This window comes from Chiloscyllium plagiosum, chromosome 38, assembly GCF_004010195.1.
Source record: "Chiloscyllium plagiosum isolate BGI_BamShark_2017 chromosome 38, ASM401019v2, whole genome shotgun sequence".
Lineage (NCBI taxonomy): Eukaryota > Metazoa > Chordata > Chondrichthyes > Orectolobiformes > Hemiscylliidae > Chiloscyllium > Chiloscyllium plagiosum.
In genome coordinates this window covers 21,544,670-21,567,569 of record NC_057747.1, presented here as the reverse complement: position 1 = coordinate 21,567,569, position 22,900 = coordinate 21,544,670, and the positions used below count along the sequence as shown (strand labels likewise).

The following is a 22,900-nucleotide window of genomic DNA, read 5'->3' as shown; positions in this document are numbered from 1 at the left end:
ATTCACCAATCGTGTTATGGCCAAAACGTGTTGACAAGGAACAAAGAACAAAGGAACAGGCCCTTCAGCCCTTCAAGCCTGAGCCGATCCAGATCCACTGTCTAAACCTGTCGTCCAATTCCTACGCATCTGTACCCCTCTGCTCCCCACCTACTCGTGCATCTGTCCAGACGCATCTTAAATGAATCTACTGTGCCTGCCTCTACCACCTCTGCTGGCAACGTGTTCCAGACACCCACCACCCTCTGTGTGAAGTACTCGCTGTGTGTATCCCCTTTAAACTTTTCACCTCTCACCTTGATAGTGTGACTTCTTGTTATTGAATCCTTCACCCTGGGGGAAAAAAACTTTATCTAACCTGTCTATATCCTTCACGATTTTGTAGACCTTAATCAAGTCCGTCCCCCCCCCCCCCCCAATCTCCTTTTTTTTCTAATGAAAACAAACCTAACCTACTCAACCTCTCTCCATAGCTAGCATCTTCCATACCAGGCAACATCCTCTTAAACCTTCTCTGCACCCTCTCCAAAATGTCCACATCCTTTTGGTAATGTGGTGACCAGAACTGTACACAGTATTCTAAATGCAGCCGAACCAATGTCTTCCACAATTTTACAACATTTTACGAAATGAGTATTATTGGAGAACAACCTGTATGTACAATGTGGTTGCACAGTGTTCATGCAGTAGGTATTTCACTGGTGGACCATTCTGAGTGTATCAACTTAACAGTCTGTGGTGATGTGACTGACAACCCACTGTGCTGTCGATCAGACACAAACCACACTGTCTACAATATGGATTTTCAGCCATCACCCTCTGAACCCAGTGGTTGTATAAGCATCCCTTACAGGGTTTCAGACAGTGTTCATCTCCAATGAAAATTGTACCAAATTTTACAAGAGTTATTGAAAGCCAATAATTAAAAAATATTGGCATGTTAATTTACTGCATTATTTATTTTGGTCTTAGTTTCTGTTTCACTTTACTTGTATCAGTCTGACCACACATTTGTGCTGATTCATTAACATGAAAGCCCATCTGCTTTTTGAGATACAAGAAAGGCGGTTTGTGGTATGCAACTTTTCAGAAGTGGATCTGAAGCTTTACTTGAGTGCAACTGTACGTTTGTAGATTGATCACAGTGGCCAGTTTTTAATGTGGTACCTTGTTTCTTACATTGGGAGGTGTGTGTGCGTGTGTGCGTGTGTGTGTGCGTGTGTGTGCGTGCGTGTGTGTGTGCACACACGTGTGCAACTGGACATCCTTAACTGCCCTTGAAGTGAGTGGCATGTTTTACCATTTCGGAGGACAGTTTGGAGCCATACATCATGGATACAGACCCTTCAGTCCAACATGTCCATGTTGACCAGATTTCCCAAATTAAACTAGTCCCATTTGCCTGAGTTTGGCCCATATCCCTCTAAACCTTTCCTATTCATGTCTCCATCCAAATGGCTTTTAAATATTGTACCTATACCTGCATCTGCCACTTCCTCTGGCAGTTCGTTCCACACAGCAATGGGCAATAAATTCTGGCCTGGTCAGTGACCCCCTTGTGAATGAATTAAAAAAAAAGCTCGAACCACCCTCTGTGCGAAAGGATTGCCCCTCAGGTTCCTTTTAAAATCTTTATCCTCTCGCCCAGTCACCCGCATTGCTGTGGGGCTGGAATCACATGTAGGCCAGACCAGGTACAGATGGCAGATTTCCTTGCCTACAGGGCATCAGGTGAGTTTTTATGATAATTCACAATGGTCACCATTAGATTGGCTTAATTCCAGTAATTGAAATTTAAAGAAAAATTCAGTGTGTTTTTTTTAATTGCGGGATTTGAACACACATCCATAGAACATTGGTCTGAATTACTATCCAGTGATATTATTATTAAACTGGCCTCTCCACTGGGGTGTGAAGGAAGGGGAGTTGGGGATTATCAGAATTTTAAAAATATATTGCAGGGTTTCTTAATCAAAAATTGGTTGAAAACCACGGGTCATACAAAGTATGAAAATGTATTTAAGGAAAATAAAATTCCTGTTCATTGTACTTGAAAGGGTTCAGAAATGATTTACAAGGATGTTGCCAGGGTTGGAGGATTTGAGCTACAAGGAGAGGTTGAATAGGCTGAGGTTGTTTACCCTGGAGCATCGAAGGCTGAGGTTTATAACTCGAGGGGCATAAATAGGGTAAATAGACAAGGTCGCTTTCCTTGGGTGGGGGAGTCCAGAGCTCGAGGGCATAGGTTTAGGGTGAGAGGGGAAAGATATAAATGAGACCTAAGGTGCAACCTTGTCACTCAGAGGGTGGTGCGTGTACGGAATGAGCTGTCAGAGGAAGTGGTGGAGGCTGGTACAATTACACATTTAAAAGACACCTGGATGGGTATACAATAGGAAGGGTTTAGAGAGATATGCGCCAAGTGCTGGCAAGGGGTGGCTCAGTAGTTAGCACTGCTGCCTCACAGTGCTAGGGACCCAGGTTCAATTCCAACCTTGGGCGATAGTCTGTGTGGAGCTTGTACATTCTCCCTGTGTCTACGTGGGTTTCCTCTGGATGCTCCAGTTTCTTCCCACAGTCCAAAGATGTGCAGGTCAGATAAATTGGCTAAATTGCCCATAGTGTTAGGTGCATTAGTCAGAGGGAAATGGGTCTGGGTAGGTTACTCTTCGGCGGGTTGGTGTGGACTTGTTGGGCCTAAGGGCCTGTTTCCACACTGGCGGGAATCTAATCTAATCTGGACCGAAAGGTCTGTTTCCATGTTGTACATCTCTATGACTCTATGGTACTGCTTGTTCAGTTCTATTTACACACACCTGAATGGGAGAAAGTAGTTTGAGCGGTGATTACCCGACTCTAGCTGAGCTTATTTTTAGAACAGCACGTGTTGGGATATCTTCTTCTGAACGCTGTATTAATGCCTCCTTTTGTTATACAGAGCAGTGTTTTGCATTCACTACAGTATGTGTGCGTGAATGTGTATCTGATCTTAAAAACAATTAGCTCAAATAGCATAGGGGTTGGTTCGTTAGCAGGTCATACTTCTGCTTTTAAAGGGAGAGATTTATACTGGCTCCTGTCCTTTCCTGGCTTTGACCAGTTCAATTGTTTTGCAGTTGCAGCAATATACAATCTCCTGTACCAGCTGTGAGACAATACAGCTGTGCCACAAGGTTGATGGCTTGAAGTCCCATCCCAGTTCATAATCTTGGCACCCACTCCAGTGCCAGTGTCAAGGCACTATTGGCTCCATCTGTAATTCCTAATTGGATGTAAAAGATCACCAGCACTATATTTTTAAACTTAGTAGAGGAGTATTCCTTTTTCTATCATCCAGGGAGCCTGGGCATCTCTGGCTGAGCCAGCATTTATTGACTTCACCAGTTTCCAAATCTCCCCTCCGCCCCCACCTCATCCCAGATCCAACCCTCCAACTTGGCACACCTGTCTCACCTTCCCATCTATCCGCTCTACCCTATCCACTGACCTATCACAATCACCTCCAGCCTACCTCCACCTATCGCCATCCCAGCTACCTTTCCACTCCAGTCCCACCCCCTCATTTATGTCTCGGCCTCCCTACACCCTCGCCTCCCCCACAGCATTCCTGATGGAGGGCGTATGCCTAAAACATTGACTCTGATGCTTCTCGGACACTACCTGACCTGCTGTGCTTTTCCAGCACCTCATGTTTTGATTTGAGATGCCTTGTTTGTCTTCTATTTGGTACGGGTAGCCCCACAATGCTGTTAGGGAGGGAGTTCCAGAATGTTGACCCAGTGACACTGAAGGGATGGCGATGCGGTTCCAAGTCAGGATGGTGAGTGGCTTGGAGGGAAACTTGTAGGCAATGGTGCTCCTGTATATCCGCTGCCATTGTTCTTCTAGATAGCAATGGTGATGGGTTTGGAAGGTTCTGATACGGAACCTTGTGTAATATAGAAACATTGAGACAAGGGACAGGCGTTTGGCTCCAGAGAGTCTACTCCATTGTTCAATATGATCATCTAATCATCTGTCTCAATTCCAAATACCTACTTTCTCTCCATCCACCTTGATATCTTTAAAACTTTCTCAAATATGTTCAGTGACTTGATCTCCATAGCCTTCTTTGGTAGAGAATTCTACAGATTCCTTGATGAGGCCACTTTTGGAGGACTGCGTGGAGTTCTGGTCACCCTGATGTAGGAAGAATATTATTAAATTGGAAAGGGTGCAGAAAAGATTTGCAAATATGTTACTGGGATTGGAGGTTTGAGTTATAAGGGGAGTCTGAATAAGCTGGGATCTGTATCAATGGTGCATAGGGAGTTAAGGAGTGACCTTTATAGAGGTTTATAAAATGATGAGGGTTGCAAAGGTTTTCTACCTTGGTTTGGGGCGGGGGTGGGAGCGCGGGGAATGGGGAGGTGGGGGAGGTTGAGGAGTTCAAAACTAGAAGGTGGAATTTTAAGGTGAAAGGGGAAAGATTTAAAAGGGACCTGAGGGGCAATTGGGGTGACCTAGATGGTTGCTTCTTTGTGCCAGTCACTAACAGCCCAAGCTCAGTCTGCCTGTTCCTACAACAGTGAAACTGAAACCACTCGGTGTTGTGGAATTAAGTCGTGGAGGCTGCTACAATAACTACAATAAAAGGCATCTGGATGGTGTAGATTTGAATAGAAAGGGTTTAGAGGGATATGAGCCAAGTGCTGGCAAATTGGGACTAGGTTAGGTGAGGATATTTGGTCGGCTTGGACGAGTTGGACCGAAGGGTCTGTTTCCATGCTGTACCTCTCTATGACTCTAATTATCCAGGAAGGAAATCTGTGACCCAGTGACTTGGTAGGGTCGGCCTCACTTTGGCCCCCCATCTTGTTACTCCAGGCCAAGGTTAACATCCTCAGCTGCTCAGAGGCTGATGAGTAGCCAGGCAAATGCTCTCTTCTGAGTTCACGTTTGGATGATTCCACAGGCACCCTGCCAATTGCTATTCATCAGGACTGCCAATTACTCACTTTGTTTTCAAAAGAAAGCCACAACCTATTTGTTGCGGATCTCCATCCCCTTTGAGTGGATTTCCCAGACTTGGCCAGTCTTGAGGAACTAGCTTTGAAGTTCTATTTCCAATTCTCAACGCTCAGGGCAGTGAATGTATCACCACACAAAAACATTACAGCTAGGTTGTTGCTTTTGTAATTGAACATTTCGGTGTGGTAGAGGTGAGGCAAAAGTGTGTACGCGATGGACAGGGCATCTGCTAATTCTGACCTATTTTCAGTGATGCCCCAATTTGTGTTTCCAGTTAGAGATTACCAAATATACCTGATGTTTGGTATAGCAAAACCCCTGAACTTATATTCTAATGAGTTCTTAAGAATGAGATCAAATTAGATATTAGTGATCTGGTATTCTTGAATTCAATTCTGTTAGTTACTGTATTTGTTTTTGTATGTTTGGACAAATGAACTTGAAATGCTACAAAATAGGATGTCTTAAAACTCTTCCATGGCTAATTAAATGTCTTTTTCGTGTAATTTCAGTTTATTGTTATGAAGACCAGTTTTCGAGTGTCAAGGTCCTGCAAGTCAGTTAGGTCTAGTCTATTTATGACTAGTCTCGACATAAAAGACTCTCATTGACTTATGTTTCTGGGTGGTTGAGGGAGACCACCCCCTTGCTTCTCCAAAAAGTGCAATGGGATGCCTTGGGAGGGCAGATGGGTCTTGCGTTATCAACTAGGATGTTGCAGCACTGCCTCACTTAACAAATGTAACGTTATTTATCTACTGAGGTTCCTAGAGTTAGACATAATTATGTGGTATGACTCAGTAAAGAGTGCAACTCCAGTAGGGCTCTTGTGGCACTGTGGTAGTATCTCTACCTCTGAGATAGGAGGCTTGGGTTCAAATTCCACCTGCTCCAGAGGTGTATAGTGACCTCTCCCTGAACAGGCACTTAAAGAACATCAAGAGTGCTACACCCTGAAATTCTGGCCTTTGATGTCAAATTGTGCCTGATGGTGTTTGCCGTAAGGCCCCTTGCGACATTCAACTCCCCTTTTCAGGCGCTATCTAAACGCAAGTTATTGTAGGCAAAGTTTTCTGAAGCTGACCGATATAAATCTTATGTTGTTGCAATGTAAACAATTATTCAATAATCTTGTATCAGTGTTAATTAACTCTGGCTACCTGCTTTCAGCTTGCAACTCACTACTGTTTCACCTTTATATAATACATGGCCATGCACTTGTAAAACTAAAGGCAATTTGGAAAGCTGTGATAGGCATAGAATTGTTTGTTGTTGTGAGGTGAGGATATTATGGGCTGTGCAACAAAGGTGAGGAGATGGAATTAAGGCACCCAAGAAACAATTGAAGGGCCAGTGCATGTTTGAGACTGAATGACCATGTAATATTCTGAATGTTCCTGGACAGGAGGGAGACATTGAGGAGCTGAAGGCAGTGTACAAAGCAGCTATGATACTGATTTGCCCCAAATGATCAGGGTTAAATCCTGAAGAGAAACCTGCCATCTTACATTGGTGTATAAAGGATGAAGAGCTTATGCTTGAAATATCGACTCTCCTGTTCCTCGGATGCTGCCTAACTACTGTGCTTTTCCAGCACCACTCCTTTTGACTGGGATGTCTAAAATAGTTAACAGTAAGTGAAAGGTGAACTTCAAGTACTAAAGCAAAGAGAGTCAGACGAAGAACACAGATTAGGATTAATAAAACATCAATTTAGGAGTAATGCAGAAGTGTTGTTCTTCACCGTAAGAGTGATGAGGCACTGATTTGGAAAAATAAATTCTTGAATCAGTTGATAAATAATTAGAAACTTTATTCCTGAATTCGGGGTGGCTTTGTAGTGCAGTGGGTATTGTCCCTACCTTTGACTCTGAAGCTCCAGGATTGGGTCTTACTCCAGGACTTGATGGGTCTAGGAAGGTGTAATGTGTAGTTCAACTGCCTCAAATTGAATTGAAATCTTGAATATCTCCAAGGCACATTGCAGAAATCCCCCAAAGGTCCTCAGCATGTTCGCAAATCCATCTAGAAGGACAAGGGCAACAGATACACGGGAGCACCACCCCCATCAAGCCACTCACCACCTGACTTGGAAATATATCACAGTTCCTTCAGTGTTGTTGGATCACAATCCTGGAATGCCATCCCTAAGGGCATTATTGGTCTAACCACAGCACGTGGAGGGTAGCAATTCAAGATGGCAGCTTGCCAACGTCTTCTCAAAGGGCAACCAGGGACAGGCAATAAATACTGGCCCAGCCGGTGACACCCATGTCCCTTGAGTGTTTCTATTTTTAATTCAATCAGCTTAGTGTCAGCTTTTAAATCCTCCCCATATACACCATCAGCAAGAGTGGGAGAAACTCCTAATCAGTTGAGTGGTGGAAAGGAGGTTGGATCCTTTATCATCACCATTCACAGCTCCTGATTACAGCATGGGTATCAACATTACATCTTGCTACAGCAACATCTTCGTAAACTGCAACACACCAAACTAGAATTTAAAACTTGATGCCCATCAATTCAAGCATTTGACTCCAGTTCATGACCAGCTTCTGGATTAGTGGTGCTGGAAGAGCACAGCAGTTCAGGCAGCATCCAAGGAGCTTCAAAATCGACGTTTCGGGCAAAAGCCCTTCGTCAGGAATAAAGGCAGTGAGCCTGAAGCGTGGAGAGATAAGCTAGAAGAGGGTGGGGGTGGGGAGAAAGTAGCATAGAGTACAATGGGTGAGTGGGGGAGGGGATGAAGGTGATAGGTCAGGGAGGAGAGGGTGGAGTGGATAGGTGGAAAAGGAGATAGGCAGGTAGGATAAATCCGGACAAGTCATGGGGACAGTGCTGAGCTGGAAGTTTGCAACTAGGGTGAGATGTCCAGCATGTATTTCAGATTGTTGCAGGATGTATTTGGCGAGTTTGAACTGCTTTTGAGGACTGCACAGTTCCCTGAGCCCTGTCTGCTTGTAGTAAAACCCAAAGGGATTAAATGTTCTGTAAATGGCTTTAGTGTATTCAAGGGGACAGCGACTTCAAGCTGGGTGGGCTCCAGATTGAGCTGGAGAGCATTGATCAGGAGCAGAGAGCCTTTTCACCAGCAATCACTGGAGCTCTGAGCACTGAACCTGTATGGCTTTGGTTGAAATACTATGAATCTAGCTCCTCAGCTACTTCAGCAAAGGGCTGGACAATAATGCTTCTGTTTAAATGAAACGTCACGCATGGTAATTTTAATGAAATTACCACCAAGGCTGATGCATAGATGGGGTTGACGTATGGATCAGGCTTAATCTAACTGAACCATCCCAAAGAGTTAAAGACCAGTGTCAATGTGAGTTTGTGTTTCCTCAGTGGTCCGGAATTGTATTTACTTGTAACTGACTCAACTTGGCCCACTTTGTTTAGTTTGTAATTTGTGATGTGAAAATGATTTCACTGTGTTACAAAATATAATTATTCAGATTTGTTTCATGTAGAGCTATTACCGTATATACTCGAGTAAAAGTGAATCTTGTGTAAAAGTTGACTCCCTACGTTTGGCCAGAAAATCTGAATTTTCCGTATATCTCATGTAAAGGTTAACCCTAGTTCTTCACAGATAACATCGTTTGTGAGTCAAGGTTATTGTCCTGTACACAAAAGTTAGGATGAGGAAATGAATTTTTTTTGTGCTATTGTATGTGTTGATGTACAATTCACGCTAATTTGGCGTGAAAGTTTAAGACTCATCAGATCAGAGTCAGGTGACAGCCTCCCTTTGTGTGCGGCTCAGTTCCCTTGTAGCACTGATGGAATACAGTCACATACCTAGTTAAAGTTTTGAAATTTCCTCTTCACTTTGTGTAAAAATGCCGGCCAGAAAAAAAATCAAAACGTATTCAACAGCGTTTAAACTGGATGTTATTAAAGTTGCAGAGAAGACAAATAGCAGAAAGTGAATTTTGCGTTTTGGCGAAACTTGCGAGAGACTGGAGGAAGATGTTGAGCCAATTTCAGAGTGTGCCAGAGCGAAAGTGTGCCAACAGAGGGGTAAACCTAGCAAGAGGCCACAACTGGAGGAAAAGGTTGCTGAGTGGGTTCTTGTCAAAATGGAAAATGTGTTAGTCGTGAAGCCATCCGAATCCGTGCACGAAACGAATCTAAGAAGGATGGAATTTCAGATACTAAGGGAAGTGCCGGATGGTGTACAAGTGCTGGATGGTGAGAAGGCATGACTTAGTTCTCCGGCAGTAGAAGATTTTACAGTTATCATGAAGTGGAAACATGGGCAAAATACCTATTACTTTTGACATGCTGGAGTATCAAACCGTGAACCAAAAAGGAGGAAAAACTGTATTGGTGAGAACCACTGGCCATGAGATGGGCTTCTGCATGGACTGTGGCATGACTTTGAACCCTTCAAAAGTCATATCCATTTAATAGTCGGCCCAATAAGTTTAACCTGTTCAAAAAACGTCTAAAAAAAATTTGACTTTTACAGGAGTTATTTGTGATAGAGCGGTGGTGACGTAGGTATGGTATCACTGGACTAATAATCCAGAACCAGCATTCTGGGGATGTAGATTGAAGTCTCACCATGACGGGTGGTGAAATTTGGATTCAATGTTTTTAAAAACAAGATCCGGATTAAAAATATAATCTAACGGTGACCATGTAGCATTCATCGATTGTTGTAAAAACCCATCTAGTTCACTAATGTCCTTTTGGATCTCTAGAACTAGGGGTCAGAGTCTGAGAATTAGGGCAGACCATTCAGGAGAGATGTTAGGAAGCATACCCCCCCCCCCCCCCACACTCACACATACATATACACACACACACACACACAGTGGGGGATGTTTGGAATTCTCTTCCACAAATGGCAGTAGACGCAGGATCAGTTGTGAATTTTAAATCTGAGAAAGATTTTTTTTTTGAGCAAAGCTAATAAGGAATATGGGCCAAAGGCAGGTATATAGAGTTAGGCCACAGAACTCCTATGTTCCTATCTTCCTCTCAGGGCAATCAACCATCCATACCTGGTCTGGCCTACATGGGATTCCAGACCCGCAGCAATGGGATTGACTGTTAACCACCCTCTGGGCAATTAAGGATAAGCAGTAAATGCTCACCCAACCAGCAACACCTGTATCATGTGAATGAATGAAAAAAAAATTAATGTTATTGTAATAATTAATGTCGCATAAGCCTGCATGGCTTAGCACCTCAATGAACGCTCTCTAATAGATGTGTTTGGATGGGTTTATTGCCAACATTTCAACTCTCCGGACTCAGTCACACTGACCTTCTGAGACTAGCTAACAGCAGCATGTCATTAGTGTTCATGTGCTACTTCAGAATGTGCTACCTTTAGTTTAGACCACTGAAATCATAGTAATTAAGATCACTTCAATATTTTGAGAGTTTGTCTTAAGTAGTTCATTCAAATAAACAAGTTTCAACCGTACCTTGAAAATAGAAAACTGAAAAAGACCTGACAGAAACCAACTTTTATTCTGACCTATTGCACATAGAAGTCCTAGAGATGTACAGCACGGAAACGGACCCTTATGTCCAATTTGTCGATGCCGACCAGATATCCTAACTAATTCTAGTCTCACATGCCAGCATTTGGCCCATATCCCTCTAAACTCTTCCTATTCATATACCCATCCAGATGCCTTTGTTGCAATGTTGCAATTGCAATGTTGCAATATTGCAATTGTACCAGCCTCCACCACTTCCTCCGGCAGCTCATTCCACACACACACACACACACCACCCACTGTGTGAAAAAGTTGCCCCTTAGGTCTCTTTTAAATCTTTCTCCTCTCCCCCTAAACCTATCCCTCTAGTTCTGGACTCCCCCACCCCAGGGAAAAGACCTGGTTCTATTTTCCCTATCCATGCCCCTCATGATTTTATAAACTTTGATCACTGCTGTTGCCCTGCCACTGAAGCCTTTACGCTCTTGAATTCCCTCCCTTAATCTTGTCCCCCTCCCTGACACCCTTTCCTCCATCTTTGAGGATGCTGTTATTTGTGACTCTGGCAACACTATAGTTTAAGCGGTGTATTTTATCCTTTTTATTTTGAAGGGAGGTTTTTAAGACAAAGGTATTGAGCAGTCTTCGCAGGTCCACTACTGTTAACAGCTTGTGAGGCCTTGAGGCTTTTGGAACAATAGAAGCAGTCTGAATGGGTGTGGTTAAGCTCTCTTAACCAGGCTTTTTAGTTTCTTAGTTTTGCAGTCGCAGTTGTTGCTGGGTCTGTTGCTGCAGTACATCACTCCCGCTACACTCTTCAAGTTTTCTCTTGATGTTGTTTTCACTCCCGGGCTGCTAGAGTTCCAGGAGAGACTGACTGACTGTTCTTTGAACTTGCCTTTTGCCAAGGGCATGTAAATGCTTCCTCTTCATAATTCACTTTCGCTCTGATGACGAGTCATCTCGACTTGAAACGTTAGCTTGCTCTCTCTCCATGGATGCTGCCTGACCCACTGTGATCTCCAGCAATTTTTGTTTTCAATACAGATTCCAGCATCTGCTGTAATTTGCTCCTATGTTGTGTTTATGGGCTGTTAGTGTATCGGAACATGATGTGGAGGTGCCAGTGTTGGACTGGGATAGACAAAATTAAATGTTGTGTTGTGTGATTTTAACTTTATATTGGAACAGTCAATGATAGTTACAGTATCTGTTATTTTGTTTAGCACTTCAATAGAGTTACAGCTAAGCCAAGTATTTTCTTTATTGTTTTCTTACATTGTATTTTGACTGTAGTGTACAAATAAATTGTGTTTTGCTTGAAGTTGAGTGTATGATGAATCAAATTGCATCTGGAACGCAACACCTAACATCTACCTTTCAAATAAGAAAATGTTAGGGTCTAGGTTACCTTCTTAATATATTTTGAAGGGGTTTGATCTGCTCCATAACAATGACCAATGTTTTGTTTACCTATTTTAACATCTCCTTATGGTGTTAGGTTCTTTTTCTTGACATTTTTACACTCTTGCTGCAACTGCAATACGCCAACTTCTGTGAACAGCTAAAATTTATTAAGCAAGTACAAGCTTCAAGCTTTTGGAGGATCACTTAATATTCTTCGCAATGCTTGTGAAGTGTGTCAAGCAAAGCTGTCCGAACAAGGGAACCGTCCTCCCTTTATACAGGGTTTTACATCATAGTCAGCCATGCACGCAAGACACAACCCCCTGCCACTCCCCCATAGTCACGTGCCAATGTGATATTAGGTTATTCCTCACTCTGCAGCCTTTTGCAGAGTATGATAGTCCCATCCTGCCTGCAAGACAGAACCCCCCCCCACCGGGCCATCCACTTGCTTACATGTCAGCAGAACAAATCCAACCGTTAACATCCCAATGGTGCTTGGTGTCAAATTTTGTTTGATGTTTCTGTGAAGAGGCCGGTGAGGAATTGTTTTTCTCTTTATTACAGCGACCCGAATGCAGTTTGATGTAATCTCGCCCTCTCTCTTTTGCAGATGGTCAGGTCACCCCTTTGGTAGAGCTGTCGGCCAAGCAGGTAGCACTACACATTCCCTTCGAAGTTGTGGAAAAGGTTTACCCACCAGTGCCCGAGCAATTGCAGCTTCGCATCGCCTTCTGGAGCTTTCCCGAAAATGAGGAAGATATCCGGTAAGAAAACCGGGAAAGCGCACTCTCTCTCTCACAGCAGGTTCCCTGTTAGTGGCAATAATTGATTGATTTATTGTCACGTGTACCGAAGTACAGTGAAATGCTTTGTTTACGAGCAGTACAAGCAGCGCATAATGAGCAAGGATGTACAGGTCAAAAAAAAACATTCAGGTTACATTGCACAGGGCGTGCGCTGGGCAAGATCAGCATTATCAAGGTCAGCATTATTTGAGACTAGAGAGTCCATTCATCAGTCTACTAACAGCCAGGAAGAAGCTGTTCCTGAACCTGTTGGTGCGTGTGTTCAGGCTCCTGTATCATCATCCTGACGGAAGAGATTGTCGGAGATCATTACTGGGGTGTGATGGGTCTTTGATGATGTTTACATCCTTTCCACGGCAGCGGGCTGTGTAAATGGAGTCTGTGGTTGGGAGGTTGGCTTCCATAATGGTCTGGGCTGTGCACACCACCTTCTGTAGTTTCCTTCGGTCCTGGGTAGAGCAGTTGCCATATCAGCCTGTTATGGACCTGGACAGTATGCTCTCAATGGTATTATACCTATGGAATTTGGTGAGGCTCCTTATGGACATGCCAAATTTCCTAGTCGCCTGAGGAAGAAGAGACATTGTTGTGCATTTTTGACCGTCACGTCTTTGTGGGAAGTGTAGGACAAATTGTCGATTTAACCTACAAGGTTTAAGATAAAAACCTAGAACCTTTAAGGGGAGGCCATGGCCTAATGGTATTGATTGAGAGATCCCGGCAACGTCTGGGTTTGAATCCTGCCATTACAATGTGAATTCAATAAAAACCTGGAAATAAGTGTTGAATGATGACCATGAAACCATTGCTGATTTTCAGAGAAAGAAAATCCCACCAGGATCACTCATGTCCCTTAAGGAAAGAAAGTGCATTCCTTACCCGGTCTGACCTTTCCCATGTGACTCCCAAACCGCAGCAATGTGGTTAACATTTAACTGCCCTCTGGGCAATTAGGATTAGGCAATAAATGCTACTGTGGCCAGTGATGCTCACATCTTGTGAATTAATTTTCTTTTTAAAAAAGTAATCTTTCCATAATTCAAACCTACTACTTTGGTCAAGCTCTTAGTCATCTGTCTTAAGATTTGCTGATGTACCTTGTTGATAATGTTTATTGATTTACAGGTGCTATATAAAGGTGAGTTATTGCTATTGTGTATGAAGAATTGTATGATCGTGTGGGGACCAGGGTTTAGTTAAAAAAATATTCTTGTGGGATGTGGGTGTCGTTGGCTGGGCCACTATAATACACCCCCCCCCCCCCCCCCCCCCGTCCACCTTCACGTTACCCTTGGGAAGGCCAAAGTGGACTACGTCCTTGAACCAGTGCAGACATTTTGGTTCAGGTAGACCCTTATTTGCACTTCAGTTATTTGGATAGATCGGACAAGCTGAAAGCCAAGAGGAGTTTTGATTTGAGGAGGATTCTGGATGAATAAAAAAAAGAGGAAGTGTTCCCATTGGTGGCAGGGTTGAAAACTAGATCCATGTCAAATTAATCCAAGGCAACAGGAGAAATGTCTTTGAGGTGATGAGGGTCTTAAATGTCACTGCCTTAGCAGTAGCTCAGTGGTTAGCACTGCTACCTCTCAGCGCCAGGGACCTGGATTCGATTCCAGCCTTGGGCGACTATGTGTGTGGAGTTTGAACATTCTCCCTGTGTCTGTGTGGGTTTCCTCCCATAGTCCAAAGATGTGCAGGTTAGGTGAATTGGCCATGCTAAGTTGCCCACCGTGTTCAGGGATGGGTAGGTTATGTTCATTAGTCAGGGGTAAATATAGGATAGGGGGAATGAGTCAGGGTGGGTAGCTCTTTGGAGGGTTGGTGTGGACTTGTTGGGCCGAATGGCCTGTTTCCACACTATAGGGATTCTGTGATTCTATGAAATGGTGGGGTGCCGGATTCATTCTTTGTCAAGGAAATTGGAGATAAGCACTTAAAGAGAGAGAACTTGCAGGTGTGTAGGAAAGGGATGGGTTGGTGGTTGGGTGGAACATTACTCTTACAGACAGTTGACGTGAACATGATGGGCTGAATGGCCTTTCAAAGCAAATTCTCAAAGTGCTCAGCAAAGTATATTGCAGTGACAAAGAAGGACCGTAATAAAAGGGGTAATCTGCCATGGGTGTTTAAGGAAATAAGGGAGGCTATCAAATTGAAAGAGAAAGCAGACAAAGTGGCCAAAAACAGCAGGAAACTAGAAGATTGGGAAAAATTTAAAGGTCAACAGAAAGCCACAAAAGGAACTATAAGGAACATGAGAAAAAAAGAGCGAGCACGGAATACAAAGGCAAAAAGCAAAAATTTCGATAAATATATAAAACGAAAGAGAGTGGCTAAAGTAAACGTTGGTCCTTTAGAGAATGAGAAGGGGCATTTAGTTATGGGATATGAGGAAATGGCCGAGGGATTGAACAGGTATTTTGTATCTGTCTTCACAGTGGAGGACACAAATAACATGCCAGTAATTGACAAAGAGACGAAGGTAGGTGAGGATCTGAAAACCATCATTATCAGGAAGAGTTAGTGTTGAGTAAGCTAATGGAGCTAAGGATAGATAAGTCTCCTGGCCCTGATGGATTGCATCCCAGGGTACAAAAAGGGATGATGGGAAAAATAGCAGGTGTACTGGTGATAACTTTCCAAAATTCGCTGGACTGTGGGGCAGTCCCAGCAGATTGGAAAATAGTAAATGTGACATCACTGTTTAAAAAGGGAGGCAGACAAAAGATGGGAATTATAGACCAGTTAGCTTAACCTCTGTAGTGTGTCTATTGGGATTCTATAGTGTTATCAGGCTGCATTTGTGCAGATAGTCCACTCTTGACTCCAAGCCACTTAATTCAAAGCATTAGAGAGCGAAATGTGAGCTGACAGTGCTGGTCTCAATTTATCTGCCAGTTCTTGTTGGCACTACGCCTTTGAATTTCTATTCAGTCACTTATCTTCAGTTTAACAGGAACCTGTAACACTCCCTATGGGGCCTGGCACAAAGTGTGTTTTAAAACCTGAGTGCCAAATATAAAAAAAAATGCTGATAATTTAGATGTGTTTTTTTTTAATGTTGGTGGGAATTTTTTTAAAGAAAATATTACAGCCACTCTTGTAAGGAGCCCAAAGCATCTGACACAAGGACAGAGGCTGTGCCTTTTCACCAGCTGATCATAATCATTTACTTCACTGTGTGCACGCGATGCATTTACTTTGTCACGAATGCTATGCATATTCAGATTTGAGAGCCTTTAGTTTTGTGTTTTCATTACCTTTTGAAACAAATAATCTGGACTGCTGTTATTACTAAATGAAAACCCAAAGAATTGCGGATGCTGTAAATCAGAAACAAAGGCAGGAATTGCTGGAAAAACTCAGCAGGTCTGGCAGCATCTGTGGAGAGAAATCAGCGTTAACAAGGAAGGGTCACTGGATCGGAAACATTAAGTGGATTGGCCATGCTAAATTGCCAATACTGTTCGGGGATGTGTAGGTTAGATGCATTAGTCTGGGGTAAATGTAGAGTAATAGGGTAGGGGAATGGTCCTGGGTGGGTTACTCTTCGGAGGGTCAGTGTGGACATGTTGGGCCAAATGGTCTGTTTCCACACTGTAGGGATTCTATGATTAATATTGATTTCTCTCCACAGATGCTGCCAGATGTGCTGAGCTTGTCCAGGAATTTTTGTTTTTATTTGTTCTTAGGTTTGTTCTCTCCATCCCTTCCTGCCACTTCACTTGCCAAAATTAGTACATTTTTTGCCTTTACTCTTGTCTCTTGATTTCCAACATCTACCTAAGTTTGACCCCTCGCCGCATTGTTGTGTCTATAATGGTGTCGATATCCCTAGATATGTGGTGGGCTAGAAAACCAGACCCAGCATGCTTTGGGTGCAGAACATGAACCAATCAGCCATCATCATCCTGAATGATTAAACAGGCTCGATGGCATGAATGGCGTACTTCTCTTAATGCGTTTCCCATGTTCCCACCTGGGCCAAACATAGTCTTGGGTTTTGAGTATATGGTGACCAAAGACTTGATTAATTCTTTACTCTGCGGTTGGAACTTCATTGGGCCTACGAGAAGGTGTTTTCATTGAAGTTGGCTATAAATTAGCTGGTGCACCCTGCTGAGGAGGTCAGTTGATTCCTTGTGTACTGGAGCTACAGTTGGCACTGGTGAACACTCACGTCACCTCTGAGTATATCACACAGAGCTTGGTTTGTACCAGAGTATCACTTGGCAAAGCAGAACTTAATTATCAAGATGTTATCGAAATTCTTCATCTCAAACACAAGAATACCAAGTTTCAAAGGATAACAACTGTTTACGTCATAGATGCTGATTATTTGGAATGTTGGATCTGGTTGAGGCATTACCATAGAAACGCCTGGTCAATGAGAAAAGGTGTTAAGCTTGAACATGTACCTTGTGTTTGCAGTAGTGTAACTCTGAGTATTTGTTCTGGCACAGGGCTTCCCAAATATGCTCTCTGGCGGCATGCTGGCTCAGTGGTCAGCACCGCTGCCTCGCAGCGCCAGGGATCTGGGTTCGATTCCAGCTTCAAGCAACTGTCTGGCTGTGTGGAGCTTATGCATTCTCCCACTGTCTGTGTGGGTTTCCTCCGGGTGCTCCAGTTTCCTCCCACAGTCCAAAGGTGTGCAGGTTAGGTGGATTGGCCATGCTAAATTGTCCATAGTGTCCAGGGATGTGTAGGCTAGGTGGGTTGTCCATGGGATATGCAGGGGTTAAAGGGATATGGTGGGGGGCGGGTGGGTCTGAGTGGAACACTCTTCAGTGGGTCATTAATGATTTGATGGGCCAATTGGCCTGCTTCCACACTGTGGGGATTCTTTGATTCTATATAAATGCAAGTCCGTCCATCTGTCCTTTCAAAGGCAGCTCCAAGTTGAGACTGGGGTGTTCTGCAGAAATGGGGCTTGTTTTGAGATGTGCAGGTTAGGGAGATTGGCCAGGCTAAATTGCACCATAGTGTCCAAGGATGTGCAGGTTATGCCAAAAACCACTTTTAAGATCTTTAGTCAGGCTTACAATGTGACCCACGTGCCTGTGCTGGAATCTACAGATATAAAAACAGGGCGCACTGCCTTATGTAGGCAAAGGCAATTTAAACATACATTGCATCTTCTTAAAACAGAAGGACATGGGGACAGTCAGTAGCTGCTGCAGCTCCATGGCGACACCCTGCCCAATCGGAATCTACCTCGCTTGTTTTGAGAATTAAGATTGACAGTTAACTATTCTTGCTGTATCTTAATGGCAATGATGGCCCAACCAGATGCCATCCTCCTCTCATTCTGTACAAAATGATGTATTCCTTTTTTTTCCAAGGCTGTTTCTTGCATCCCAATCCTAATGAGTGTAAGATGGGAAACTTTGACCTTTTTAACAAATTTTAAAGCAATCATTTATTTATGTCATCTGCAAATTTCTCAAATGTGCCCCCCCCAACCAAATTTGTGTCTAATATGTCGCAAACAGCAGGGGATTGAAAACTAAGTCCTGTGTGCTACACCACTAGAAATCACTTTCCATTCACAAATGTATTTTTCAAGCATTGCCCTTTGCTTCCTGTCACTGAACCAGTTTTGGATTGAACTTGTATCCCATGAGTTTCGATACTTTCTTAGCAGTCCACTGTGTGGGACCTTGTCAAACATCTTGCTGAACTCCATATAGACCACATCCACTGCACTACCCTCCAATCCTCCTTGTTACTTCCTCAAAATGTCCAATTAAGTTAGTAAGAGATTATCTACCACTAACAAAACCATACTGACTATTCCAGATTAATCTTTGCCTTTCCAAATAACAGTTAATTCTATTCCTCAGTATTGATTCTAGCAACTTAGACATGTTTACATGTCACTGACTGCGGGTGGTATTTCAGGGTCCATATCACTAGACAACACTGAACACTGGGACTAAGTACAGTTTACTGTCTCATTTTCACACTGAATATCTAAACAAACAAGGTGGCCAACACTGCAGAGGCTCCACTGAAGTTTGAACTGTCTTACTGAAACTATTATCAATTTACTTTGGCCCATTTTTAGTTTGGACCATGTGACACTGCTACCTATGTGCGTTTCTACAGAGAATGAGGCTCCTTTATCAAATTGATATGTTCATGAGCTGCACAGCACGGGAACTGACCCATCGGTTCAACTCATCCATGCCGACCATATACCCTAAATTAATCTAGTCCCATTTGCCAGCACACGGCCCTTATACCTCTAAACCCTTCCTATTCATGGACCCTCCAGATGCGTTTTAAATGTTATTATTGTACCCACGTCCACCACTTCCTCTGACAGCTCATTCAATGCATGCACCGCCCTCTGCGTGAAAAGGTTGCCCATCAGATCCCTTTTAAATCTTGCCCCTCTTACTTGCCCTCTAGTTTTAAACTCCCCTAACCTGGGAACAAGACCTTGTCTATTTACCCCATCCATGCCCGTCGTGATTTTATAAACCTCCATAAGGCCACCCCTCAGTCTCTGACACTCCAGGGAAAACTGCGTGGGTTTCCTCTAGGCGCTCCGGTTTCCTCCCACAGTCCAAAGATGTGCAGGTCAGATGAATTGGCCATTCTAAATTGCCCATAGTGTTAGGTACATTAGTCAGAGGGAAATGGGTCTGGTTGGGTTATTCTTTGGAATGTCGGTGTGGACTTGTTGGGCCGAAGGGCCTGTTTCCACACTGTAGGGAAGCTAATCTAAAATTAAATCTAATCTAAAACAGCCCCAGCCTATTCAGCCTCTCACTATAGCTCAAACCCTCCAACCCTGGCAACATCATTGTAAATCTTTTCTGCACCCTCTCATGCTTATGAAGCAAGGATTGCCCTCCACAGGGGAAAGGAACATGGAACTTGAGTAACTGTGGGGAATACCACAAAAGATAAAACAAACGTGATGGGATTCCCCCTCTGTTTCTCTCCCTTTCTCGAGGAAGTAACTGAGAGGGGAGTTCTGCATTACCGGTCCAAATGACAGTAAACACCAACCTCCCGTAAACCAAATCAATTTCAAATTATTTTGAGAGAGGTAGGCATCACTGGTGAACCCTTCCCTAATTGAACAGAGTAATGCGCTTGGCCACTTCCGGGGCAGTTTAAGAGTTAACCATGTTACTGTGGGTCTGGAGTCTTGTGTAGGCCAGACCAGGTAAGATTTCCTTCCTTGGAGGGCATTAGTGAATCAAAAGAGTTTTCACGACATTAGAGGATGGTCATCATGGTCACTATCACTGAGACCGGCTTACAATTCCAGATTTTATTAATTGAATTTAAATTCCACCAGTTACTGCTGTGAACCCAAGGGATCAAAGCATTGATCTAGGCCTCTGGATTACCAGCCCAATTATACAATCACAATGCCATTTCCTCACTGAAAGTGATTCTTACAAAAAAAAAATACATACGCTGTAGAGGCAATAAATGATCTTTCTTTTGTTTCTTTAAATGCTTTAATACACACAATATGACCAAGTTAGAGAAGGTTTACCAGGATGTGGCCTGGACTGGAGGGTATGAACGATAAGGAGAGGCTAGAAAAACTCAAGATTGTTTTCTCTGGAGTGGTGGAGGCTGAGGGGAGATTTGATAGAAGCCTGTAAAATTGAGAGATGCATCGATGGTGTTGATGGTCAGAATCTTGTCTCAGAGTTGAAATGTCTAAAACTATGGGATGTGCATTTAACGTGAGGGGGTAGGGGGTAAGTTCAATGGAGATGTGAGGCGCAGGTTTCCTACACCGAGAGAAATAGGAGTTTGGAATATGCTGCCAGGTGGTGGTGGAGGCAGATATGTGTTGAAGGGACTTGTAGCTAAATAAATGAATATGCAAAGAATGGAGGAATATGGAGGAAGGGATTAGTTTATTTTGGTTTCGTGTTTGGCACAACGTCATGGGCTGAAAGGCCCGTTTCTGTGCTGTACTGTTCTATGGTGCCAAATCCCTTGGACTGTCACCTTGACCTTTGCTTTTAATTCTGTGTCTTACGGTCTTATACTCCACAACCACGTGATGAAGGAGCGGCGCTCCGAAAGCTAGTGCTTCCAAATAAACCCGTTTGACTATAACTTGGTGTTGTGAGATTATTAACTTTGTCCACCCCAGTCCAACACCGGCACGTCCACATCTTGACTGAAGAGCACCTCCTTGTTACTTGCACTGTGGCTGAGTTCTACATGTATCATTTCCAACTTTGTGATTACATGTCCCTCTCAAAACCCATCTCCAACCTATACCTTCAGTGATGATGCTGCTCCTTTAATAAGGTCATAGTGTCCTTGAGTTTTTTTTTTAAAAGTTTATGTTTGAAGGATTTTAGGGCCATTTGATTATAGCTTACAGATACTGCCTCAGGCAAAAGGTTTTCAGGTTTCAAAAAAAACATTTGTACAATGAAAGGGGAGTCGAGAATGTGGTGCTGAAAAAGCACAGCAGGTCAGGCAGCATCCGAGGAGTGGGAGAATCGATGTTTTGGGCAAAAGCTCTTCGTCAGGATTGAGGCTGTGAGGAAACTGGTGAAATCCACCTTGATGCCCCGGGGTTGGAGGGTCCAGAGATGGAAGATGAGGCGTTCTTCCTCCAGGCATCGGGTGGTAAGGGAGTGGTGATGGAGGAAGCCCAGGACTGGCATGTCCTTGGTGGAGTGGGAGGCGGAGTTGAAGTGTTCGGCCATGGGGCGGTGGGGTTGGTTGGTGCGGGTGTCCTGGAGATGTTCTCTGAAGTGCTTTGCGAGTAGGTGTCCTGTCTCCCCAATATAGAGGAGACCGCATCGGGAGCAACGAATATGGTAAATGACATGTGGAAGTGCAGGTAAAACTCTGGATGTGGAAGGCTCCTTTGGGCCTTTGGATGGAGGTGAGGGAGGAGGTGTGGACGTAGGTTTTCAATTCCTGCAGTGGTAGGCGAAGGTGCTGGGCTTGGACCTGACGAAGGAATCGCGGAGGGAATGGTTTTTTTTACAGAAAGTGGATATAGTGGGGATGGAAATATATCTCTGATGTTGGGGACCATTTGTAGATGATGGAAATGGCCTCCAACATCCTCAGAAGAATTCACAAACTTAACCAACATCCTCAACTGAAAGGGGAGTGACCAGTTCTCCCAGCTCAGCTGTACTCTGGTTTGGTTTGGTTAGCAAGCAGTAGAGTTTTGGGGCTTCTGGACCCAAACAAGCAAGTCCGGGCTAAACCTCTGTGTCTTTCTGATCTCTCTCCTGTAAGACCCTGTGTTTGATTTTACCCATTTATGCCGGGGGGTTGTTTATAGGAATTGTAGCAAGTACTTGGAACAGCATCATTTAAGTTGCAATGATCTGTTGGGTTTTCAGATAGGTTAAGTAATTTGGTACTTTGTTCTCTTCTGTTTGTGTTTCAGTTGGTAATCTTGTAAATAAATTCTGTTTTGTTTGAACTAAGTAGTTTGACCAGCAGCAATCACTCCTGGAATATCCACTCTACACTTGCTTAAAACAACCAGCAAAGTTAGGGTCTTGGTCTTGAAATGTTTTCAGGGGGTCTGGCTTGATCATAACACCCCTCCTTTTGCTCTTCAATCTGTTTCTTTCACTCCACCTTGGTAAAATGTGTTTAGTTCACCTCTCACCTTCCGCAATGGGGGGGGAAAATACCATTCAGATGAGCAAAGTGCTGATGTTGGTCCCAATACTCTAAAGGCAGTGTCACAATCTTGTCTTCGTCAGACACCTGGTCTTGCTTATCAGCTACAAGATATCTTATTGCTAAAAATTGTACTTAATCCAACATGCTGCTTTTTTAGGTAAAAGTTAAAAATCACACAACACCAGGTTATGTTCTGGTTTCCTTTTGAGTAGCTTATGCTCAAAACGTCGATGCTCCTGCTCCTCTGATGCTCACTGACCTGCTGTGCTTTTCTTCAACACCAGGTTATAGTCCAGCATAGAGTCATAGAGATGTACAGCATGGAAACACACCCTTCGGTCCAACCTGTCCATGCCGACCAGATATCCCAACCCAATCTAGTCCCACCTGCCAGCACCCGGTCTATATCCCTCCAAACCCTTTGTATTCATATACCCATCCAAATGCCTCTTAAATGTTGCAATTGTATCAGCCTCCACCACTCCCTCTGGCAGCTCATTCCATACACGTACCACCCTCTGTGTGAAAAAGTTGCCCCTTAGGTCTCTTTTATATCTTTCCCCT

At 43.7% G+C, this 22,900-nt stretch overlaps 1 protein-coding gene across 1 annotated transcript in view; it reads left to right on the top strand.

Annotated features, from left to right (window-relative positions):
- Positions 1–22,900, top strand: part of zswim8 (zinc finger, SWIM-type containing 8) — a 194,682-nt gene that overhangs the window by 28,503 nt on the left and 143,279 nt on the right. Inside the window, exon 3 of the mRNA XM_043679075.1 lies at positions 12,490–12,643. Coding sequence (XP_043535010.1) covers positions 12,490–12,643 — 154 coding nt within the window. The remainder of the gene's footprint in view (positions 1–12,489; positions 12,644–22,900) is intronic.